The 18,719-nt window shown below is 38.5% G+C and overlaps 1 protein-coding gene across 1 annotated transcript in view; it reads left to right on the forward strand.

The window, feature by feature from the left end:
* Positions 1-18,719, forward strand: part of RSU1 (Ras suppressor protein 1) — a 105,556-nt gene that overhangs the window by 37,252 nt on the left and 49,585 nt on the right. Inside the window, exon 8 of the mRNA XM_088524337.1 lies at positions 10,867-10,999. Within this exon, the coding sequence (XP_088380463.1) occupies positions 10,867-10,999 (133 nt within the window). The remainder of the gene's footprint in view (positions 1-10,866; positions 11,000-18,719) is intronic.

Genomic DNA, 18,719 nt, shown 5'->3' on the forward strand with positions numbered 1-18,719 from the left:
ATTATACCTCCATGTTCATACCTTAATTTCCTGATGTTTCACTTTATGGTCATATTCAGGAAGTTTATTAATTCATTCAGTAGTGATCTGTTGACCTAATTTCTGTTGTAGTCTATGCCATACACAATGGCAGAAGTTTGTCAAATACTTAAAATATCTCGGATTTTGGGCATTACACTCCAGAGGACATTACACTGAAGTCCAGGTTTGTAACTTATGCAGTTTGCAACCATATTTACTAAGGAAAATAAATATTCTGATTATTTGTTGCACACCTATTTGACATGTAGAGAATTCAGCTTCGTAAACTGGGCACTGGACCTAGTGCTTAGGAGCCTTCCTTGAGACCAGGTAGGAGGAGAGCACAGGCAAGCGAGTTTACTGGATGATTAGGAAAAGTCATTTCATCTCTGCAGCCCTGTTTTCCCTCTGCAAATTTGGGACAATTTAGAGGAGTCCTCCTTTACAGACAGCTTTCCAACCACAAATAAAAGCAGCATGCAAGCACCCTAATGAAACTTCATAGTCACAGTTTGTGGAAAAAATGATTACCGGCTACCCAAGGACTCCCTTCTAAATTTTTAAAATGGAATTATAGTGTAAGGAGAACTACCCAAACATTTTATGCTGGGTATATTGAATAAATAGCTTTTCAGTAAACAAGTGATGTTTGCATTAAGTGAAGGTATTACTGTTCCATTTAAAGCAAGCAAACTTTCCTCTCTTATTATCACTCTCTTAATTAAAGATCGTGAAGGCTTTTGACTGGCTTATGAATTTTAGGAGCTTGGTCACCAATGGACAAGAGAGAATCACTAGGTGCTCATCTACCAGAGAGGTGGGCACAATATAATCACCAGAACAAAACTGTGTATTTGAGCAAGGTGAGGGCTGGAATCCTGGTAATCTAAATTTAAAAATAATTAAGCTTATGAAAATAAATGGAGAAGAATTTATGGAGAGTAGGGTAAAAGAAAAGGCCATGAATGGGCAGTGGGATCAAAATATATCAGTAAAGCTCTCAGTCCTCTGTTACCTTCACTGGATGCTGCTGGGTGTCGTGTAAGTCATGTGAGGGCTAGTGGAGATCAGCATTATCCTTGTCCACATTTAGCAGAGAATACCTATGGTTAATCTAAGAAAACAAATATTCTTGCCCAAGAGGAAATGAGGAGCCTAGAACAGTGTATTGGCTCTCTTGATGAGGATGCTTGTCTGTAAATACAGTATGTGTGGATGATGAATGCAGGAAATGGCCGGGAGGAGGTGGGTGGAATTCACAGCTTGTTTTTATCATTTGTCTCTCAAAACCCAGTTCATGAGGAATGGTGGTGGGCAGTCATATATAAACTTTAAAGAGGCGCTGGCATTTTTTTCCCTAGCATTTAAAAGGTTATGTGCTGCATTGTGAGACAAATAAATCATGATTCACTGCAACAACAGAGTTGCAGTCAGTTATATAAATTGCCAAGGAAGCACTAAATCTATCACTTTGTGTATTCTGATCATTGAACAATTGGAATGGTGTTTGGAAAGAAAGCTGAGTAGAAGCAAGGAACCACGTAAAGTGGCAGATGCAATTAGTAAGATCAATGGTGGTGTTTTAAGTTCATTGCTTGGTCATCTGGGTGGACCATGGAAAAGATTGTTAGTCGAGTCAGCAGAGTGAGAGTACTGTATGGCGCAGAATTATTCACCAAGTTCTAGTCACATGTAAATAGCTTCATGGAGAACATAAATGACCTTTAGGTTTGCTATTTTTTCCAACTGAAAACCATAGCATTATTTTTAAAACTCCCGTTCTGATGTTGACTTTGTTAATTAACTTTCCCCTAACACGTGTGCACACATGTGCACCATTTGCTGTTATTTAGGCCTGTGGGAAGAAAAGTGATTTCCAATAATGCATTTTAAATTATCATATTATTTTTCCAAAATGAAATATTGGAATCAGATGGCTTTGAAGTGTATGATTCAATACTGTTCCAGTTCTCCTGTTCTAACCAGGCAGTAAGGTGCATACTTGAAAAATGGAAAATTCAAGCTATAAAAAAAAAAAAAAAAAAAAAAAAAAAGTCTTGGAGGGATAACTAGCTGTGTTTCCTTTTAAGGAAGGTGAAACATTTTCATAAATTGTTTATCAGGATGACTAAGTAATTTTTTTTTCAGAAACAGCTAAATTATCTTCTAGGAATAAAGTATTGGCTTTCAATATAAGAGATGAAGAAAACCTGCCAGAAGTATGAGTGTGTCCATCACAGAAAGACATTTCAGATAAGGCTTTTGAAATTAATGTAGAATTTGTGAATGAATATTATATTACTCAAAGCAGTTTCTGCAATCAATGTTAATCAAAACTGTAGTTTACTTAAGTAATTTTAACAGGCATGTACAAACATAAGAATTGCTTATTTTGCAAAAGTTACTACTTTTAATTATATGTCAGAGTTATGCCAAACGATTCCTCTTGCTCTATAAACTATCATTTCACTCTTCCTGTGTCACAGGACAGTGCTGTTCGGGTGTCTGCTTTGGCATCTGCTGCTTCTTGGAGGCTTGAAGATCTTGGGGCTGTCAGGACACCAGCTCCTGAGCATCAGAACTGCTAGCTGGTACCTTGCAGTTTTCACACCTGCCTGTTTCTAGTTTTGGAACAAAGGAAAAGGTGGTGTAAGAGAATTAGGAGCCTTATTAAACTTCTCAGTGAATACAACAAAAAGAACATGTTTTCCAGGACTGTTGATACTGATAGTGACTAGCTAAGGAATAATAGAAAAAATGCACTTGACAAGGCGGGTCACAGTCCGATTTTTTATATAGGAAAAACATTTCTGAAAACTTGTGAATATTCTGATTGTGTTGCTTAATGCTGAATATTTCTTATTTCAGGCTTAGTTTACAGTAAAACAAACTTAATATAATTAGCAACCTGACTGAATCCATGGAATAGTTTATGAGAGTTAAGGTGTATAGGCTGAGATGAGAACTCAGCAAAATTACATTATACCCAGACAGATACATTCTATAGCCAGTCATTTAGATTTACATCACAGGCATTCATTTCCTTATACTGCTGTAATTCTTGCCAAACTTTTAAGATTCAGATTTAATATTGTTTTAAAACACGTATGCTTTTTTGTACCTCAGATGACTACAGTGTCTGTATAGTCTTTCCTCGTGTTGACTATGTTCTGATCCTGATTACTACTAGCATAATAATGATGTTTCTGTTAGCAAATATTTCGTATTTTCTGTCAGGGACATAGTAGGTAAGAGTACTGTTATCAGAAGCAACCAGGGCAAGTGTGTTTATTGTTTTTTTGGCTGTTTTATGTACAAAAATTAGTTTCACTGTTTACGTGTTGAACTACAAATATTTGTATGGAAGCTTCAAAGATTCAAAGAGACAAAAGAAATACTGTGTGGTGTGTGTGTGTTTTTTCCTCTTATCAAACTGAAATCTAGTTAATTTAGAGATAGGGAACCTTCGAAGAGACACAATGCTTTGCTGAATTCTTGTGTAATTGAGAATCCCATGGGAGCGGCTGAGGTTGCTAAAATGTCTAATATATTTCAAAATAAATTGGGACTCTGATCCTTTAAGCCAATAATACTGGCTGTTCCATTAAAACTTCTTTGATATTAAAGTACTTTACATCACATTAATTCTGTTTGTTCCAAAAAAGGGCACTTGTCAAAGGTCTGTTGCACAGTATATTTCTTGGGTCCTCAACTGATTCATGAGGAAAGCTTTGCAGTGACCATCATCTCACTGCTAGAGATCCCAGGAAGACCCTTGTATATTGCTGTGCAGAGCAATGAAGTAAATGTTATTTTTTGCACAACATTTCACCTTAAAAAAGCACATTAAACTTTACAAGTTTTGTTAATTTTCTTTTAGTAAATGATCTCTTCCACATTTATTAGGAATGCTAAAGGAATTAATTTAATGTAGTCTTCAGTCAATGGAATAAGTTGAAAAAACATATATAGAAAGCATTCTGAAATAATTTCTTGGATTTTTGTCAAAATGCTGTTTCTCCTCCCGTTCCCCTTAGCTACCCACATAATGGCATCAGCCCGGTTGCCTTGGTACCTGCTCCTGAAGGCTGTGTGTGCCGTGGAGTTTGGCTGTTGAAATAGCACGATTTGTCATGTAAAAGTGCAAGTCATTAGCACAGGTTTGTTTGACTGGAAGGGCCTTGTGTGCTCTGTTGAACAAGTTCCTGTTCTGTGGCTTTCAACTGTGAATGCTTGTATTGCTTACTGTTTCTACTAGTCATCCTGCTGGTGTCAGATTTGTTGTATGGAGCTGGTGATAGGAATTGCAAGGGCTCAACCTTTGCTCCAGGAGATTTAACCAGTCTTTCTATTAACAGAGTAAAATCTTCTTCACATGGAATTGTAATGGCAGTAAGTGAAGCAAGACTACTTTGACCTGTATCACTTCACCTTGACTTCTAGGTTAAGGAATTCAAGATTTAGTTGGTCTGCTTAAGTTGTCCACTGTGGTTGTCTTGCTGAGAGTCCCAGCAAATGGAGTTGCTATTCTGGAATCACGTAATTAGAGACATTTTTTAACCTATCAAAGGAAAGAAGAGGAGAAGACTTAGATGCAAATCATGACTAACTCCATGAGAGCAAAGTACAGATCATCCTTCTATACTGGAGAAGGGCTGAAGCAAAAGCAATGGTTGAGAACTAAGGCAGTTTTCTTCAAAATGGAAATAATGCATTTGAACAAAACACCAGTGATTGCCTTTTCATTTCATGATTTTAACTCAGTAGTTTTTTCTTTGTAAAACACTGAAATTATTGAACTCACCCAGGGATAGCTGGTGAGAGCTCTGCTTTTAGCTCTAGTTGAGAGAACATGAGAGGTGGGGTGCAATTGCTGAACTCATGGGAAGCTCTTAAAGCTAAGAAATTGTTAGAATGTATGTGCAGTTTCATAACATTTGTGCTTGTGTTTCTGTCCCTGAAAATAACTGTGATTTTGGGTGGGCTTGGTGTCAGTGTCTGGCTTTCAGCCTGCTCCTTCAGCCTTCTCTTATCGTGAGCCTCCACCCTGTGCTCTCAGGCCAGCCTTTGGGAATGCCCGTCTCGTGAGCGCAGGGAACAGCGGAAGAGGATCTGCAGGCTGCTCCTGGAGTATTTGTTTGGTTTGCTGATATGTACTTGGTTTGACTACGTCTCTTGTTTGAGACTTGGACCTTTTTACCTGTGAAACAGAAGGTAGACAACTGAGGCTAAACCAAACAAAAATGCTGGGTTCTCTGAAATGTTGATTCCAAATGATGCTGGTAGAGACTCTGCAGTAAAAGATCTTAGGGGTGAGAGGGCAAAATTCAAGCAAGGAAAGGTGGCATTGCTGGGACTGAGCGTTTGGAGGCGCTTCAGTCTAGGTGGAGATTTACTAGCTGTTTTCTTTTAGTGCATAAAATCTCATTAAAAAGCAAATGTATGTTTTCAAGATATGTTACAGTGCTGTAGGTTTGTTTATCATACTGCATATTTCTATGATTGTTTTAGCTGATGCCAAGAAAGAGGGAGTCACACTTAGCTTATGTACAAGGAGTCTTTCCTCTGCTCTGCATTGTCTTACTGCTGCTGTTCCTCCCTTTCAGTCCACTCACTTCAGTTACTAAACCTTCAAAACTGATAGAGGTCTTCAAAGCAGAGATGATCTTTTTTTTTTTTTTTTTTTTTTATAGAGTATTACATGAGTTACTGATCCACAGCTTACAAGCATTAAGGCTTGTTTAAAAATAATTTGCTTTTGATAACACTTTATAGCATAGAAATCAGTGTATTTTTAACAAAGAATTTAACATAGATATTATTCACAATTAATTGCTTTGATATCGTTTTATGACATAACAGACATGACATTTATTCCACCCACAAGCTTATACCAATCCATCTCTCTGTGGAGACAAAGCACATGGCACAAAAGCAATAAAAATTATAAGCCCTGGAGTGTAAAGCAAATCTTCAACAAGCCAAGGCAGACATATTTTTACATATAACTTAAGTTTAAATTTAGTGTAGTGGATTGATTCCTTACTCGGCCTTTAATAAAAGAGGATTCAAGGGTATTTATATCTAAATAAAAAAATAAAATTAATTTCATTCCCCTTGTTCTTATGTACAATGGTGAGAGAGTAAGACCTTTCTGCTGTAAATGGAAAGAACATTTAAATTGCAGTCTTAAGAGGAATTAGTAAGAAAAATGGATATATTACTGCCTGAGGACTCTCCTTGAGGTCAGTGTGGTAGTGTGTAGGCTGAAAGATGAGACAGAGAATCAACAGGAAATAGAACTGTGCAACTTAATGATATATGGGCCAAAATTGTTTCAGCTGGAACTCCATTGATGATAGTGATGCTTCACTAGGGGTGGATTTAAACCATTTTGAAGAAGTGACGATCTGGCATACCAGGTTTCATGTGCTGATTGCCAAGACTCGCTTCTCAATTGTCACAATTGTTTAATTACTTTATTTCAGCTTTTAATATTTTGAAGTATTTGAAGTGTTGCCAAGGAGTGTTAGAGTGGAAAGGACAAACCATTTTGGTGTTTATTCAGTTAACTTTTTTTTTTTTTTTTTTTTTTTACTGCCTATGCGGTGCCTATGGACCCTGATCGTACCAGTCATGTCTCGCTGTATGTTAAGTATACATATGTTAGGTATGTATTATACATTAGTATGCCATATGTCATAAGAAGATGAGGGACTTTGTTGCATATGAGAGCTGCTTAAAGTCTGGCTCTAATACAGAGGAGCAGCCTAGGAAATGTGAGTGCCCTTGGTCCGAGTGATAGGTAGCAGTATCGCTAGCTGTGGCACTTACTTTCTGCAAAGAAGACAGTTTTGACTACGGTAGCAGCATCTTACCTGCTTTTAGGAGCTCTCCTGACCTTTGCAAGCAGTTGAGCAAAGTAGGAATGTCCATACAGACCACTTCTATTTCAACAACACCAAAGGAAAATAACAAGAAATACTAACTAACGTATTTTAAAATGAATGTGGGATGCTGTGTAAAGTGCTCTAGGTGACCCTGCGTGTACAGGGGGGTTGGACTAGATGATCTCTAAAGGTCCCTTCCAATCTTAACCTTTCTATGATAATATGATTCTACAGATTTACTGAGGGAGATGCAGAGATGACTGTAGCTCCCTTCTTCCTTTTGCATCCCTGAGGATGAGGTCTGCTGACTGTCATTTGAAGCAATGTTCCTTCTCTTCACTCATGGCTATGGGATCCCCGAATACAAGCAGTGATAAATGGTAATTTAGTCAACGTGAGGAATGAAAGCCTGAATTAGACGCAAATTAAAAATATGTATGCTTTGATGTTGTTCTTGAATTTTCAAGTGTTTGGTTTGGTTTAGGTGTACTCTCTGTAGCTAGCAATAGATTTAGGCGGCAGACCTAAATTCTTCAAGTCTGTAGAGTTGGGCATAGAAACAATTTACTTTTCAAGTAGTTAAGTACAGAAGTTCAGTCACACTGATTTGGGCCATTTTAATGGCTCAAGATCTTTTTTACATTCCATAAGTGCTGGGAGAATTCTAACATATATCTGACTCCCTTTAGTAAGGATCATTAATTTTTTGGGCCATTCTGTGCAGATCTTCCATAGCAGTCAGCTATTAGACATGTATTTATTCCTACTGTTCTCTTTTCCAAACTGTCTTTTAAACTTAAAATACTGTTGTCCAGTCTAATAGTACCTTGTGTCCATTTTGTATTCATTTTACATGTAAGTCTATGTTTGTTCAAGATACAAAGCAGTAAAGAATTATATTTTAGGATCTTAGAAATTATTTGTTTAATCATTTTAGGATAATTTTCTGTGATATATGATCTTGAATATTTAATTTTAGGAGGAGTTTTAGAAGCTCTCAAAATCAATTGAAAAGTCACATTGAAAAAATATTTTGGGGAACCAGGAAAGCGACTGTGCTGATTACACTTAAATGTAACCTTCTCTTCCTCCCTTACCAAAGATATGTGTGTGACTGGGTTGATTTCAGTGGAGTTGATCTGTTTTATATTGCCAAAATAGGAAGAACCTTAAGTCCATTATGAAGAAACATAATTGTAGTCTACCAGATACAAATTTTAATGATGATAAACAGGTATTTTTTTTAATAAGATGACATGCACAGAAAGAACAAACCAGCAATGATCAATGCAATCTCCAACCCTAATATGTTTTGCAATTGAATCTTCAGTCCTGGATTTTTTTTATTAGAGTCAGGTTTGTGTTTTGCTTGCTAAAAATATCAGAGGGATTTGATGTGATCTGTGTAGCAGAACAGTGGATAAGTTTCCTAAAGGCCTGGGGACAGTGTTCTGCTGATAATGCTGTTAGACAGTACCCCACAGAGGTGCATCTGGTGTGTCTTTCCCTGGGCCACAGCTCGAATGGAGAATAACTATTTTGCATTGTAGTGCTACTGTGGAAAACCTCCTGGGCAAGGAGACTGTCTGAGGGGACGCATCTCTAAGTGCCCTCCCAAGCAAGTGTGATACCAGAGCCATAGTCTCTGGCTAGTTTGATGTCTGCCTTTTCCTTTCCTTTGCTGCCGCCTGGGATTTCCAGCTGGACGTCTCAGTGTAACACAGGGATGACTGGTGCCCTGTCCTGCCTCTGTTCCTGGAGGCAGGCCTCAGCGGCTTCTGCGGCTGAGGAGCACCTGCTCTCTGGCTGCTGCTTGCCATGGAGACAGAGGGGTTGCTATTTTTCACACTACAACACTTTATTAAATTCCTCAGTAAAGCCCCCAAGCAGCGAGGTGGCAGCTGACCTGTCGCTCCAGCTGCCACCTGGAGACAGCTTTGAAAAGTGCTCCCAGGCCGGTTGCTGCCAGGACCACCTGCAAAGGTGATTCCTCAGGGCAGGGGACCTGGAGTTGAGCTTCAGTTCTGGATTTTTGGACTGCAAATTTTCTCCCTAATGAGATTAATTTTACCATCTTCTTGCCCCTTTTTTAGTAGGTAAAAAGAAATCTCTACCTGCTCTCAACTTTTTGGGGGAAAAAACACAAGGCAGAGGAAAATGTGATTATTTTGGCATGGAGTTCTACAGTTCATTTCGCTTAAGCAGTCCTCTTTCTGCTCTAAGATTGTTTTGGCTTCAGTAGAAGAATCTTTCTTTCAATTAATTAAATTTAAATCGACCGTGTGATATTTAGGCTTGGAAATGGGCACACCATGTTGTGGAGATGCAGAACATAAGGCAGCAGCATTCCCTGCACTGTAAATTTCTGAAGAAAATTGAGACTTGGGGAATGTGTAACTTATTTCTATAGGCAGCATTGAATTTGATTGCTGGGGAGGGGAGTCAAGTTGGTCTGCCTGGATTTAACTATTTGTGTTTGCTGTATATACTGGTTGTACTTAGAGCTATATCTGTAAACGAATGCATACAGTGCTGGTAGCTTAGGGAAGACGTGTATGGCGGTTCTTTTGCAGGTAGTAAAATGGAAAATCCAATTTGCAATTGCAAAATAAGCCTCTGAGTGATACATGATCTTCAGGGCAGCGTCGGTCAGAGGGCGACTGCTAATGACAGAGCCAGCTTGCGTCCCCAGCGGCCTGCGCCGTAAAGCTGAAGAGTGAGCGGTGCAAGCCTGCGTCTCAAGCTGCCCGCCGTACGTTTAGACACAGCAGTTTTGAGCTTATTAGGTCCTTTCTGTCACAGTGCTTAATCCTGATCCTTGTTAGAACGGGGCTGCTGGGTCCGCTAATGAAGGCGGTGGGTGTGCGGCTCCGAAGGAGGCGCGCTGGAGCGGGGCGAGGGCCTCCCCGCGTGGCGCTGGCGCCGGGGAGCCCCCGCAGGCAGCCGACACAGGAGCTTGCTGAGGTAACGGGGGCTTGCTGAGAGGCCAGCGTGAGGTGCGCGACGTTCCCATGCAATGGAATGGTCTTGCTTTGCTCTGGTGGTGTTAACCCTTTTTACAGGGAGAAACACCTTAAGGATTTAATGACCCTAATGCAGAGCGTGGGGAAATGTAACCCAAATGGCTTGCAGAAGCACCCACAGCACACGTGTGCGTATGCCACTATACCAATGCTTTAAAATTGAAAAACATCAGATTGATTTAAGGCTTCTCTACCAGCTTGATTGGGTCTGGATCACAATCTTGTGATTTTGCTATTTTATTTATGAACATTTAAAACATTTGCTTGTTGTGGAGTGTGGTCTGGGGCTTTCTACATTCACAAACATAAATGTAAAATGGTAGCACAGGTGTCTTATTTTGAATTAGACAAATGGAGTATTTCTTTAAATGTCTAAAACCCTCCTGGAATTTAGTCTGTTGTATCCACGGACAGAACGAATTTCAGCAGAACTTATACTGTTTTGTTTTTGAGTGGTAATCCTAAAAGGGGATCAAAAAAAAAAAAAGAAGGGGAAAAAAGAATTCTGTATCTTCTAAGTCCTTTCTATCATAGGTTAGATAAAACTGGCACATTGCAAGAACAATCAAGGGGTCCCAAGTTTTAACTCAGTTGTTGTGTCAGTGCTAAGTGAATTTGCTTTCATGCAGATAGGCAGCTCAGCACTCTGCATTATGAAGCCCTGCCTAGGACTAACTGAATGAATAAATATTATACACAGCGGGCCAAATTCCATCCCGCTGTGCACTGAGATGAACAGGGTGGAACTTGGCTCTGTATCCATCATGATGGGAACTACTGTGTCCTCCTTTTCCTCTCCATTAAACCTAAAGTATCTGCTTTGATTATGATTGTACTCTTTTGAAGGAATTAAAGGTTTCTTTTTCACTGTAAAGACTTTCCTTAAGATAAGACTGTTCTTTTCATATATCTTTTTGTTTAATCTGTTTCAGGTAATTTGGATTTGACGGGACAAAAGCAAGTCTTCAAAGCAGAAAATAATCCTTGGGTTACCCCTATTGCTGACCAGTTCCAGCTTGGAGTATCTCATGTTTTTGAATATATTCGTTCAGAAACATATAAATAGTAAGTATTTCATATCACTATTTTATCCTGGAGATTTTTTTTTCATTTTTTTTATTGTGCTATGTTTTCTTGTGCTTATGCTGTTTGTTATCAGCTATACATTTGTTTTTATAATATATACAGTAGCTTGGTATTCAGGTCAAACATGCAAACCTATAAACTTCTATACTTATATTCAGAAATGTTGCTAATCAGTAAATAAGTATGGTTTAGACATGTTGGGAAAGCATAAAGATTGTGTGACTTTGTCGCGTATTTGTGCATTTTTTCTAAGGATGGTTAAGTAGCTTGAGAGGTGTAAAAGAACAAGCTCTGAGAAGTTATTTTAAGTATGTGCATTAAGGCTTTATAGCCCGAAATAAGCAATTGTTAAGAATGTTTTTGATTTGAGTTTGTTATGTTTTGCAAGATGATGAACCTGATTGGTTTGGACTGGTTTGCAAAAGTTTCTCACCTGGTAATTCAAACATGGTAGTAGCCCTTTCTTCAGCAGTGTTACTGAGTGAAAACAGACCTCCATGTTCATTCAGAATGCTAGGTATAAATATAAATGCTAGGCATTTATTTATGAAAGAATGTATTTAATGGTTCATTGAATTGAAATATTTCTCTCTCACTGAAAATTTCCGTGTTGCAGTGCTCTGTGTTGCAGGCACGGTTCAGGGAGGAGCTCTTCCTCCTTTGGCCATCCCTTGCTCACAGTCCGTTTAGCAGTGGGATGCAGCATTCTTGGGAACGAGGGGTAGTTTCTGGTTGGCAGTTTGTATTTCTGTGTGCTGTAGCTCCAGGACTCATGCACATCTCACAGAGAGAGCTTTGGCCTTTCTGAGGATAGCAACAAAGTCGCAAAGACTGAAGTAAACTTCTGTTTAGTTTCTGTACTAAATGGATAAGAATTTCTGCAGACCTGCATTCAGTTTTTTGAGATCTATTGTTATGTATATAAATAATGAATAAGATAAGTTTATAACTGCTCTAGCAGCCTCTCTTGAGCGTCCAAAATCAAGATTAAAAGATTCTGTAATTCATCACCTTTCCTTAACTATTGTTCTTCGCTTTAAATAGGCAGTGTTATGTTTGCTCTCTTGTTCTTTGCTGAGGCGTGACTGTGTCTAGCTGGCTAATGGGCTGATTTTGATCTTGTCCACAGTAAATATTTAAAGCCCATATAGGTAACAGTGTAAGCAAAATCAGACTAGTAATTAATTGGGGAAATAAAGGGAGTCGGAGAAGTATTCATTTAGAATTTTACATTTGATCTCGAAAGATTATTCGGTTAAAATGTCATTAGTTTCAAAGACAAGGAATGAAACCAAGTGCATGAAGATATAAATAACAAGAGAAGATTTTTGTTTGTTTTTGGTATATAGCCATACCATATTTAGACCATAAATTAAAAATATTGGGATACTTCTGTTAGAATCCCTGTAGCAATTGCTTTTGATTCTTGATTGCAATAGCTTTACATATGCTGTAAAGAGGGTTTGTGGAGTAGAGGAAAGATTCTCCTTGGTTATTTCCAGTTTCATGTAGATATGTGATCTGAGGATTATTTGGATGTGACCTGCTACAAACATTTTTTCTGTGTGCATGTGATTTGATTTTCAGTGGCATAATCCGGTTAACAGGTCAAGTAGCATTACTGTGCACTAAAGCAAACAAGCTGTGAACACAAAAGAAGTGAAAATCCTTTATTCGTGATGAAATTTTGATATTTTCTCTTTACCTTCTTCAACTGCTTCTCTGTTTACTACTTCAACTGCTTTTGCTTTTTTTTTCCTTCTTTCAGAGACTCTCTCCAGGTATTATACCTTTTTTTTTTTTCCTCATTAAGCAAATGACCAAGCTGAGATGTGAGTGTAGTAGTTTTCTCTGTAGATATCTCACACTTTATGCAAAATTGATCTCTTGGATTTTCTCCGGATCGTTCAACCAAAACAAAAATTTGTAAATTAACGTATAGTATTTGACAGACACAGACAGTTTAACTTATACTCTGAGACATAATAATATATAGTTGAGCGACTGGGTAGAAAATCAGGTATGCTCTTTAGCTGACCTCCCTTCTAATACTGCGACAAACGAACAACTCACATTTATCAGCAGCTTATAGGAGGTATTTTCACTTCTGATCAGTAAGTTTATTTCCAGGTACTGGAAGATGTGGCCTTTCATAAACTAGCAATCGTACATATATATAGTAAGTAGAATTTGAGCTCTAAAAATAGTAACCGAACCCCTATGCCCATTGCTTCTGCTGGCTGATTGGAAATATTGATTTTACTGTGTTTATAAGTCTAGCACTGTCTGTACTAGCTGAGGCGGAGTATACTCGCATAGTCAAAGGGCCAAGTTGCAGGGACTTAGCAAGTTATGTTTCCCTGAGTGGTTTATGCTAATGTACCTTATTTTGTGTTTGCAATGACCAGGGCATCATATTTACTCAGTGACAGCTACCTCAGCCAGACACTACAACTCGCCAAGTCTGGCGATTCAGCCACTTGCAGTCGTGTTAATGAACCTGGGGGTTTCCACTGATGGCTGCCACAAGCCATAATTATGTGTAACATTTGTGCTCAAAGGTTTCTAGTCATTCTCTGTGCTCTTGAGACACAGCTATGAAGTAGATGAAAACCCTTTTCTTTCCATTTCAAGCATATTCGTCCAAAATTTTCACTTGATTTTTCACCTTTTCTTGGGATATTCTCGTTTCAGTGCTTAATTGGTATGTAGGGGTGACACCCATTAGGGATGACTACGTCCTAAGATAAGGATGTCTATCTTGCATACTTTTACATTTTCAAACTTCAGTTTTACATGATGCTTAAACCCTCAGCATAAAACTGAAATTGCAGCCCGCTACAGCAGCCCTGTTAACTGATTGGCCTCACATCAGCCTGGTAGGTTCTCACTTAGTATACTCGCTCTTTCATTTCCTTTTATTTCCTTACTTTTCTTGGGAAATGATGCCAGATGATTTTTCAACCCTTGTTTTTTGACAAAAAGATGATCATATATTGTGTCAGAAAATGTGTGTGGAGAGGCTCTTATTCCTTAACAGGAAATTTAGCAGCCTTTGGCACTCTGCTGACTTTTGTTGGCTAAAATATGTCCACCACGCATTTCACACTGTGACAGCATCATTTAGAAATAGGTCAGGTTACAAAGTATCTGATGGTCCTTAGTCTCTGGCTGCAGTACTTGCTCTCATAGCTAAAGGAGTAAGATGAATTTTGGCCTTGATTCTGTATATGCTGTGCAGGTGCCATTTAAAAATGCCGTGTGGTGTCGTGGTAGTGCTGAAAAGCAGTTGAAAAACATTTTCAAACAGTAAAAGATAATAGCAACCTCATCTCCTCAAACAGCTTAGCTAAATGTTTTGGTTTTTTTTATTCATGTCTTCAGTCAACTTTCAAAGTGACCTTTATGTTGTAAGCATATTCTCAGAGGATCCTCTCTGTCTAGAGCAGTGACAAAGGGATGATGGATTGTGTGATTTAGTGGCTATAATATATTTAGACAAGTGCAGATAGACAGAAATATTTGAAAGAAAACAGTGAATTAAACTCCTTTGAAGAACTTGAATCCTGTGATGCTCATCAGGATCAGTGTAAGATAATCAATGACTTGATTAAGATGAGGTAAAGGGCTTGGGTGGATGGGTTTGGTCACTGGCATTCTCTGCATATTTGCTCCAGCAAGCTGCACTTTGGGTATGTTTTTTGGCGTTAATCATGTGCTCTTGATCAGCCTTCAGGCAAAACTTGTTCTTTGTTTGTTCTTGCAGCAGAAAGGATAGTGGCTTTGCTTTTGTCACAGCAGAGTCTATTCCAGTCGTCATCACCTGATGGCATAATCTCAGCTAGAACAGAGTAATTTGCTTTCCTGAGTGCTTGGAATAGCATTTAGCCTTCTAGCATTCTTTTAAACTGCTGTTGAACCAAGCAGTCGCCTTATAACACTTTTTTTCTTAAATGACTGTTGTCTTTCTCTGACCTCCATATTTCAGCGAGGCAGAATTATGAGAGAATAGTCACCATTTGTTAAGCTTCTAGAAAGCAGCTTTTCCCCATGAGGCAGTCAGCTTGGAGCCAGGAACCTTGACAAGATGTTTTGTGAAAGGAAGTGACCTGAACTTTTCACATTTCCGTCGGAGAAGGTGGTAGAAGAGCAAGCCATTTTGAAGACTGACACAATAACTCTTAGCAGAGGAAGTTGTTTGACAAAGGCTACGTTGAACGTATATCACTCGGTGACACTTCAACATAGGTTTCCCTGTACAGACAGTTTCTCATGCTGTAATCAAAAACATCATTTTATCCTCAGTTTGGGAAAGTCCAGAGCTGATTCTGTTGGTATCCAGAAGCATTTTTGTCTCCAGCTTTGTCGAATGCGCTGTTCCAGCAGAGCCCTGCTATTCCGCGGCAGCAAATGCCCACTGACTGCTTCCACGTAAGAGGGCACAGGTCATGAAATCAGGGATTCTTTTTATGGGTTATATTAATGAAGAGTATTTCAGTATTTGTTTTTAACAAGTAGAGGAGGCTGACAAGTTACTCAGAGTAATGTACAGGAATGCAAACTATGTCTTGAAAAATAACTTTTTCTTATTCCACAGTTTCTAAGCTTATTTAATTTCAGCTGTGTGATTGGTGCTGTCCAAGATGTGAAGCAATGGATAAGTAACCACTCTGAAAATATTTCCACTTTGTGGAGTGGAAAAAGAGGCTAAGCAAAAAAAAAAAAAAAAAAAAAAAAAGTAATCAACTTTAATCCACATTTTGGAGATCTGGATGCACTGTGGTAAAGTGGGAATTAACAGGAGTTGAAAAGGAGACCTTGGGAAGTTGAAATAGTAGAAGGAGCAATTATCCTGGAAGGGGATTGCTTGTGTAGCAATGTCCACTGGCCTGGGCCTGTAAGATTTTTGTATTTAAGTCACATTTATTACAGTAAACTGCTCTGTAGCAGCGTTACGCAATAGTTTGCTATGATTAAAAAAGTTTGAGTAACCTAATAACAGGTTGTTGATAGGTATATATTTCCTAGAAAAACAATTCCTTCAGGGTTATAAATGCACATCTTCTTAGTACTCTTTTCTACGCTTTATAGCTTTATATTGGCTAATCATTAGCTACTCATGTAAGAATAGCAGAAGAACCTAACTGAGTGTGGTGTGATCTCAGGAGGAATTTCTGATGGTCAGAGCAAACATGGATATCGTGGAGTCTTGGGGGAAAATAAAGACTATAGAGAGGAATGCAGATAAACTGCTTTAAGCATCTAATGCAGTGTGATTCAAGGGACTATGGTTAGATGCCTCAGCTGTTTGTATGATCAGTAGAAGTCAATGAAGACTGAAAGCACTTAAATGGTGTAAATATATCCTACCTTGCTAAGAAAAATAAGCCATAATAAATTCTTTTCTATATTTTTTTTTCTTTACTGTCACTAATGTTCTTTGACAGTTTGTGGAATAGAAGGCTTCGTGTATAAGTTTTGTCTTAGGCTCTGCCCTGCAAGTCCTTATAATTTTAGTACAAGTCTTCTCATTGTTTCTATACAGATTGTTCATGTGTGTGCTGCCAAGATAAACCCTTAAGTTCTCCCTCATTTCCTTTCTCATTTATGGAGGTTGTTGTGGGTCCTGTATGGGAAATAAGACAGTGCTATGTGTCTAGCTGTCAGTGCTGCTGTCAGTTGTCAGTACTGGAGCTTCTTTCCCCCTATCAATGGCTTTTGAGCTTGACATGGTGAGCATTTGGTCCCCAGTGTAGATGCACCAGCTCTGCCAAGGGTAGCCATGATCTTGTGTGTTTTAGGGCAGATTCAGAGATAGGATAATGATAGCGGAACAGAGCTGTGATTTCAGTGATTTACTTTAGGTGAGATTCTCTGAGATGCACGTCTACACATCTCCTGTGCAGATGAAATTGTGGCAGATTAAACCTTCCTAACAAATTTCATGCTAGCTAGCAAATAAGCAAAATTTAACAATCCTTAATTTCAGGTAGGCCCATGTAAGATTTTTTCAGTTAACCAATGAAAATTCTCTATCAGCTTGATGTGGGAAAATGTAAAAATACCATTTATGTTTGGCTTTGCTCTGTCAAAAGCATGGTACTGTATATTTTATGTGAAAATACTGATTTGTATCCAGCCAAATGTTGTATTTATTGTCTGTATTTTAAAAAATGATGAATATATTAGTACATTTTTTCCAGCAGAGACAATAGATGATTCAGAGTCCTGACATCTTTAGACAATATTTATATGCAAATCTGTAACTTCTTCCCAACGCGAATTGGAGCCCACATTGAAAGATAAACAAGAAAAACAGTTTCTATATATATTTATGTCTGTGTATTACTAAGATGGATAAGTAATAAAAATGTAGCTATCACTGATGTATCTGACATACAGATACTGCACATATAAATACTGGTCTTACTACTGATATTACCATTCTCTTTATATAAAAGTTCAGATCAAAGTTAAGAATATTATGCAGCAATCCATTTACCATGTCAAGAATAATAACCTGGGGTTTAGATCCTGGAGCTGTTGTCTAGGGATGTGTTTGAAGCCGAAATGAAATAAAGAATTGAGGTACGTGCAAAAGCTGAGGATTTGATGAAAGCAAACGTGGGAAAGAATGTCGGTAGGATACAGGATATGAGCAGGCAAACAAGATAGCATTGCCTCTAATCTTGCAGCATGGCAAAATCAGAAGCTGGGTTAAAAATGATGGAATAGTAAAATCCAGGGTGGTAGGAATGTGTCAAACAAATGGTCGGGGGCAGAATCCAGGGCTGGCCTGGAGGACAGGGTAGCGTCTCAGCAAGAAAGACAACAGAGATGTGCAGATGCAGCCTAACAGACCTGAGTGCAGGTGTGTCAGAATGAAGAACGTGCCGGTGAGAAAAGGGCTGGTCCAGGGTGGCTTCTGCTTTGTGAGGCCCTTAGTCACCACAGAGGCTGCTCATGTGATAAATCCCAGAAATGAGATGGGTCCTTCTCTGATGGATGATGTTCAAATTATTATTAATGATGGAGGAAAGAAAATCGTGTTCTGTTATGCTTCTGTTGTGTGTTCAGGACAAGCAGGACAGTATTTATGTGTCTTTTAGGGAAGATGAATTATTTTGCAGTCCACTAAGCAGAAGCCTGAAGAACATTTGGTTGCAAGATGTGCTTTCAAACCTCCAGGCTGGTGTACGTGCACCCAGCAGCTCTAGAGGACTTGACTGAAAAACTCTGAACTCACTGAAGTTCATTCTTAATTAAAGTGAGTGCCAGGGAAATGCCCAAAAGTGACAGAGGTGCTAACATGCTTCCAATATTAAAGAAGGCAAACAGACCACCTTGTGTTATTATAAACTAGTTTAATTTGACATCAGTTTTGGGTTAAATAGTTAAAAGGGGCCTAGGATTCTACTAGTAAAGACATATGACCTCAGTATGAGTATAATTAATGTAATTAATGTATGAATATGAATTTATGAGAACTAGAGGAGATTATAAATGATTGGGTCAAGACAACTCTTCAACTACAATGGAAGTTTGTGAAGCCTTTTGCTTGTAAAGCTGCCCAACGTTTTCATTAAACATTAGCACAGTACCATTTTTCTGATGGCGTAGATAACCAAGGGCAGCATGTCCAGAATGTACATGATTAATGTGCTTTACTGATGTTCTGTGATGGTGCATTGTATAATCT

Source organism: Tinamus guttatus, unplaced genomic scaffold (genome assembly GCF_059628265.1).
Source record: "Tinamus guttatus ecotype Peru unplaced genomic scaffold, ASM5962826v1 Tinamus_guttatus_pri_ptg000209l, whole genome shotgun sequence".
In the NCBI taxonomy this organism is placed as follows: domain Eukaryota; kingdom Metazoa; phylum Chordata; class Aves; order Tinamiformes; family Tinamidae; genus Tinamus; species Tinamus guttatus.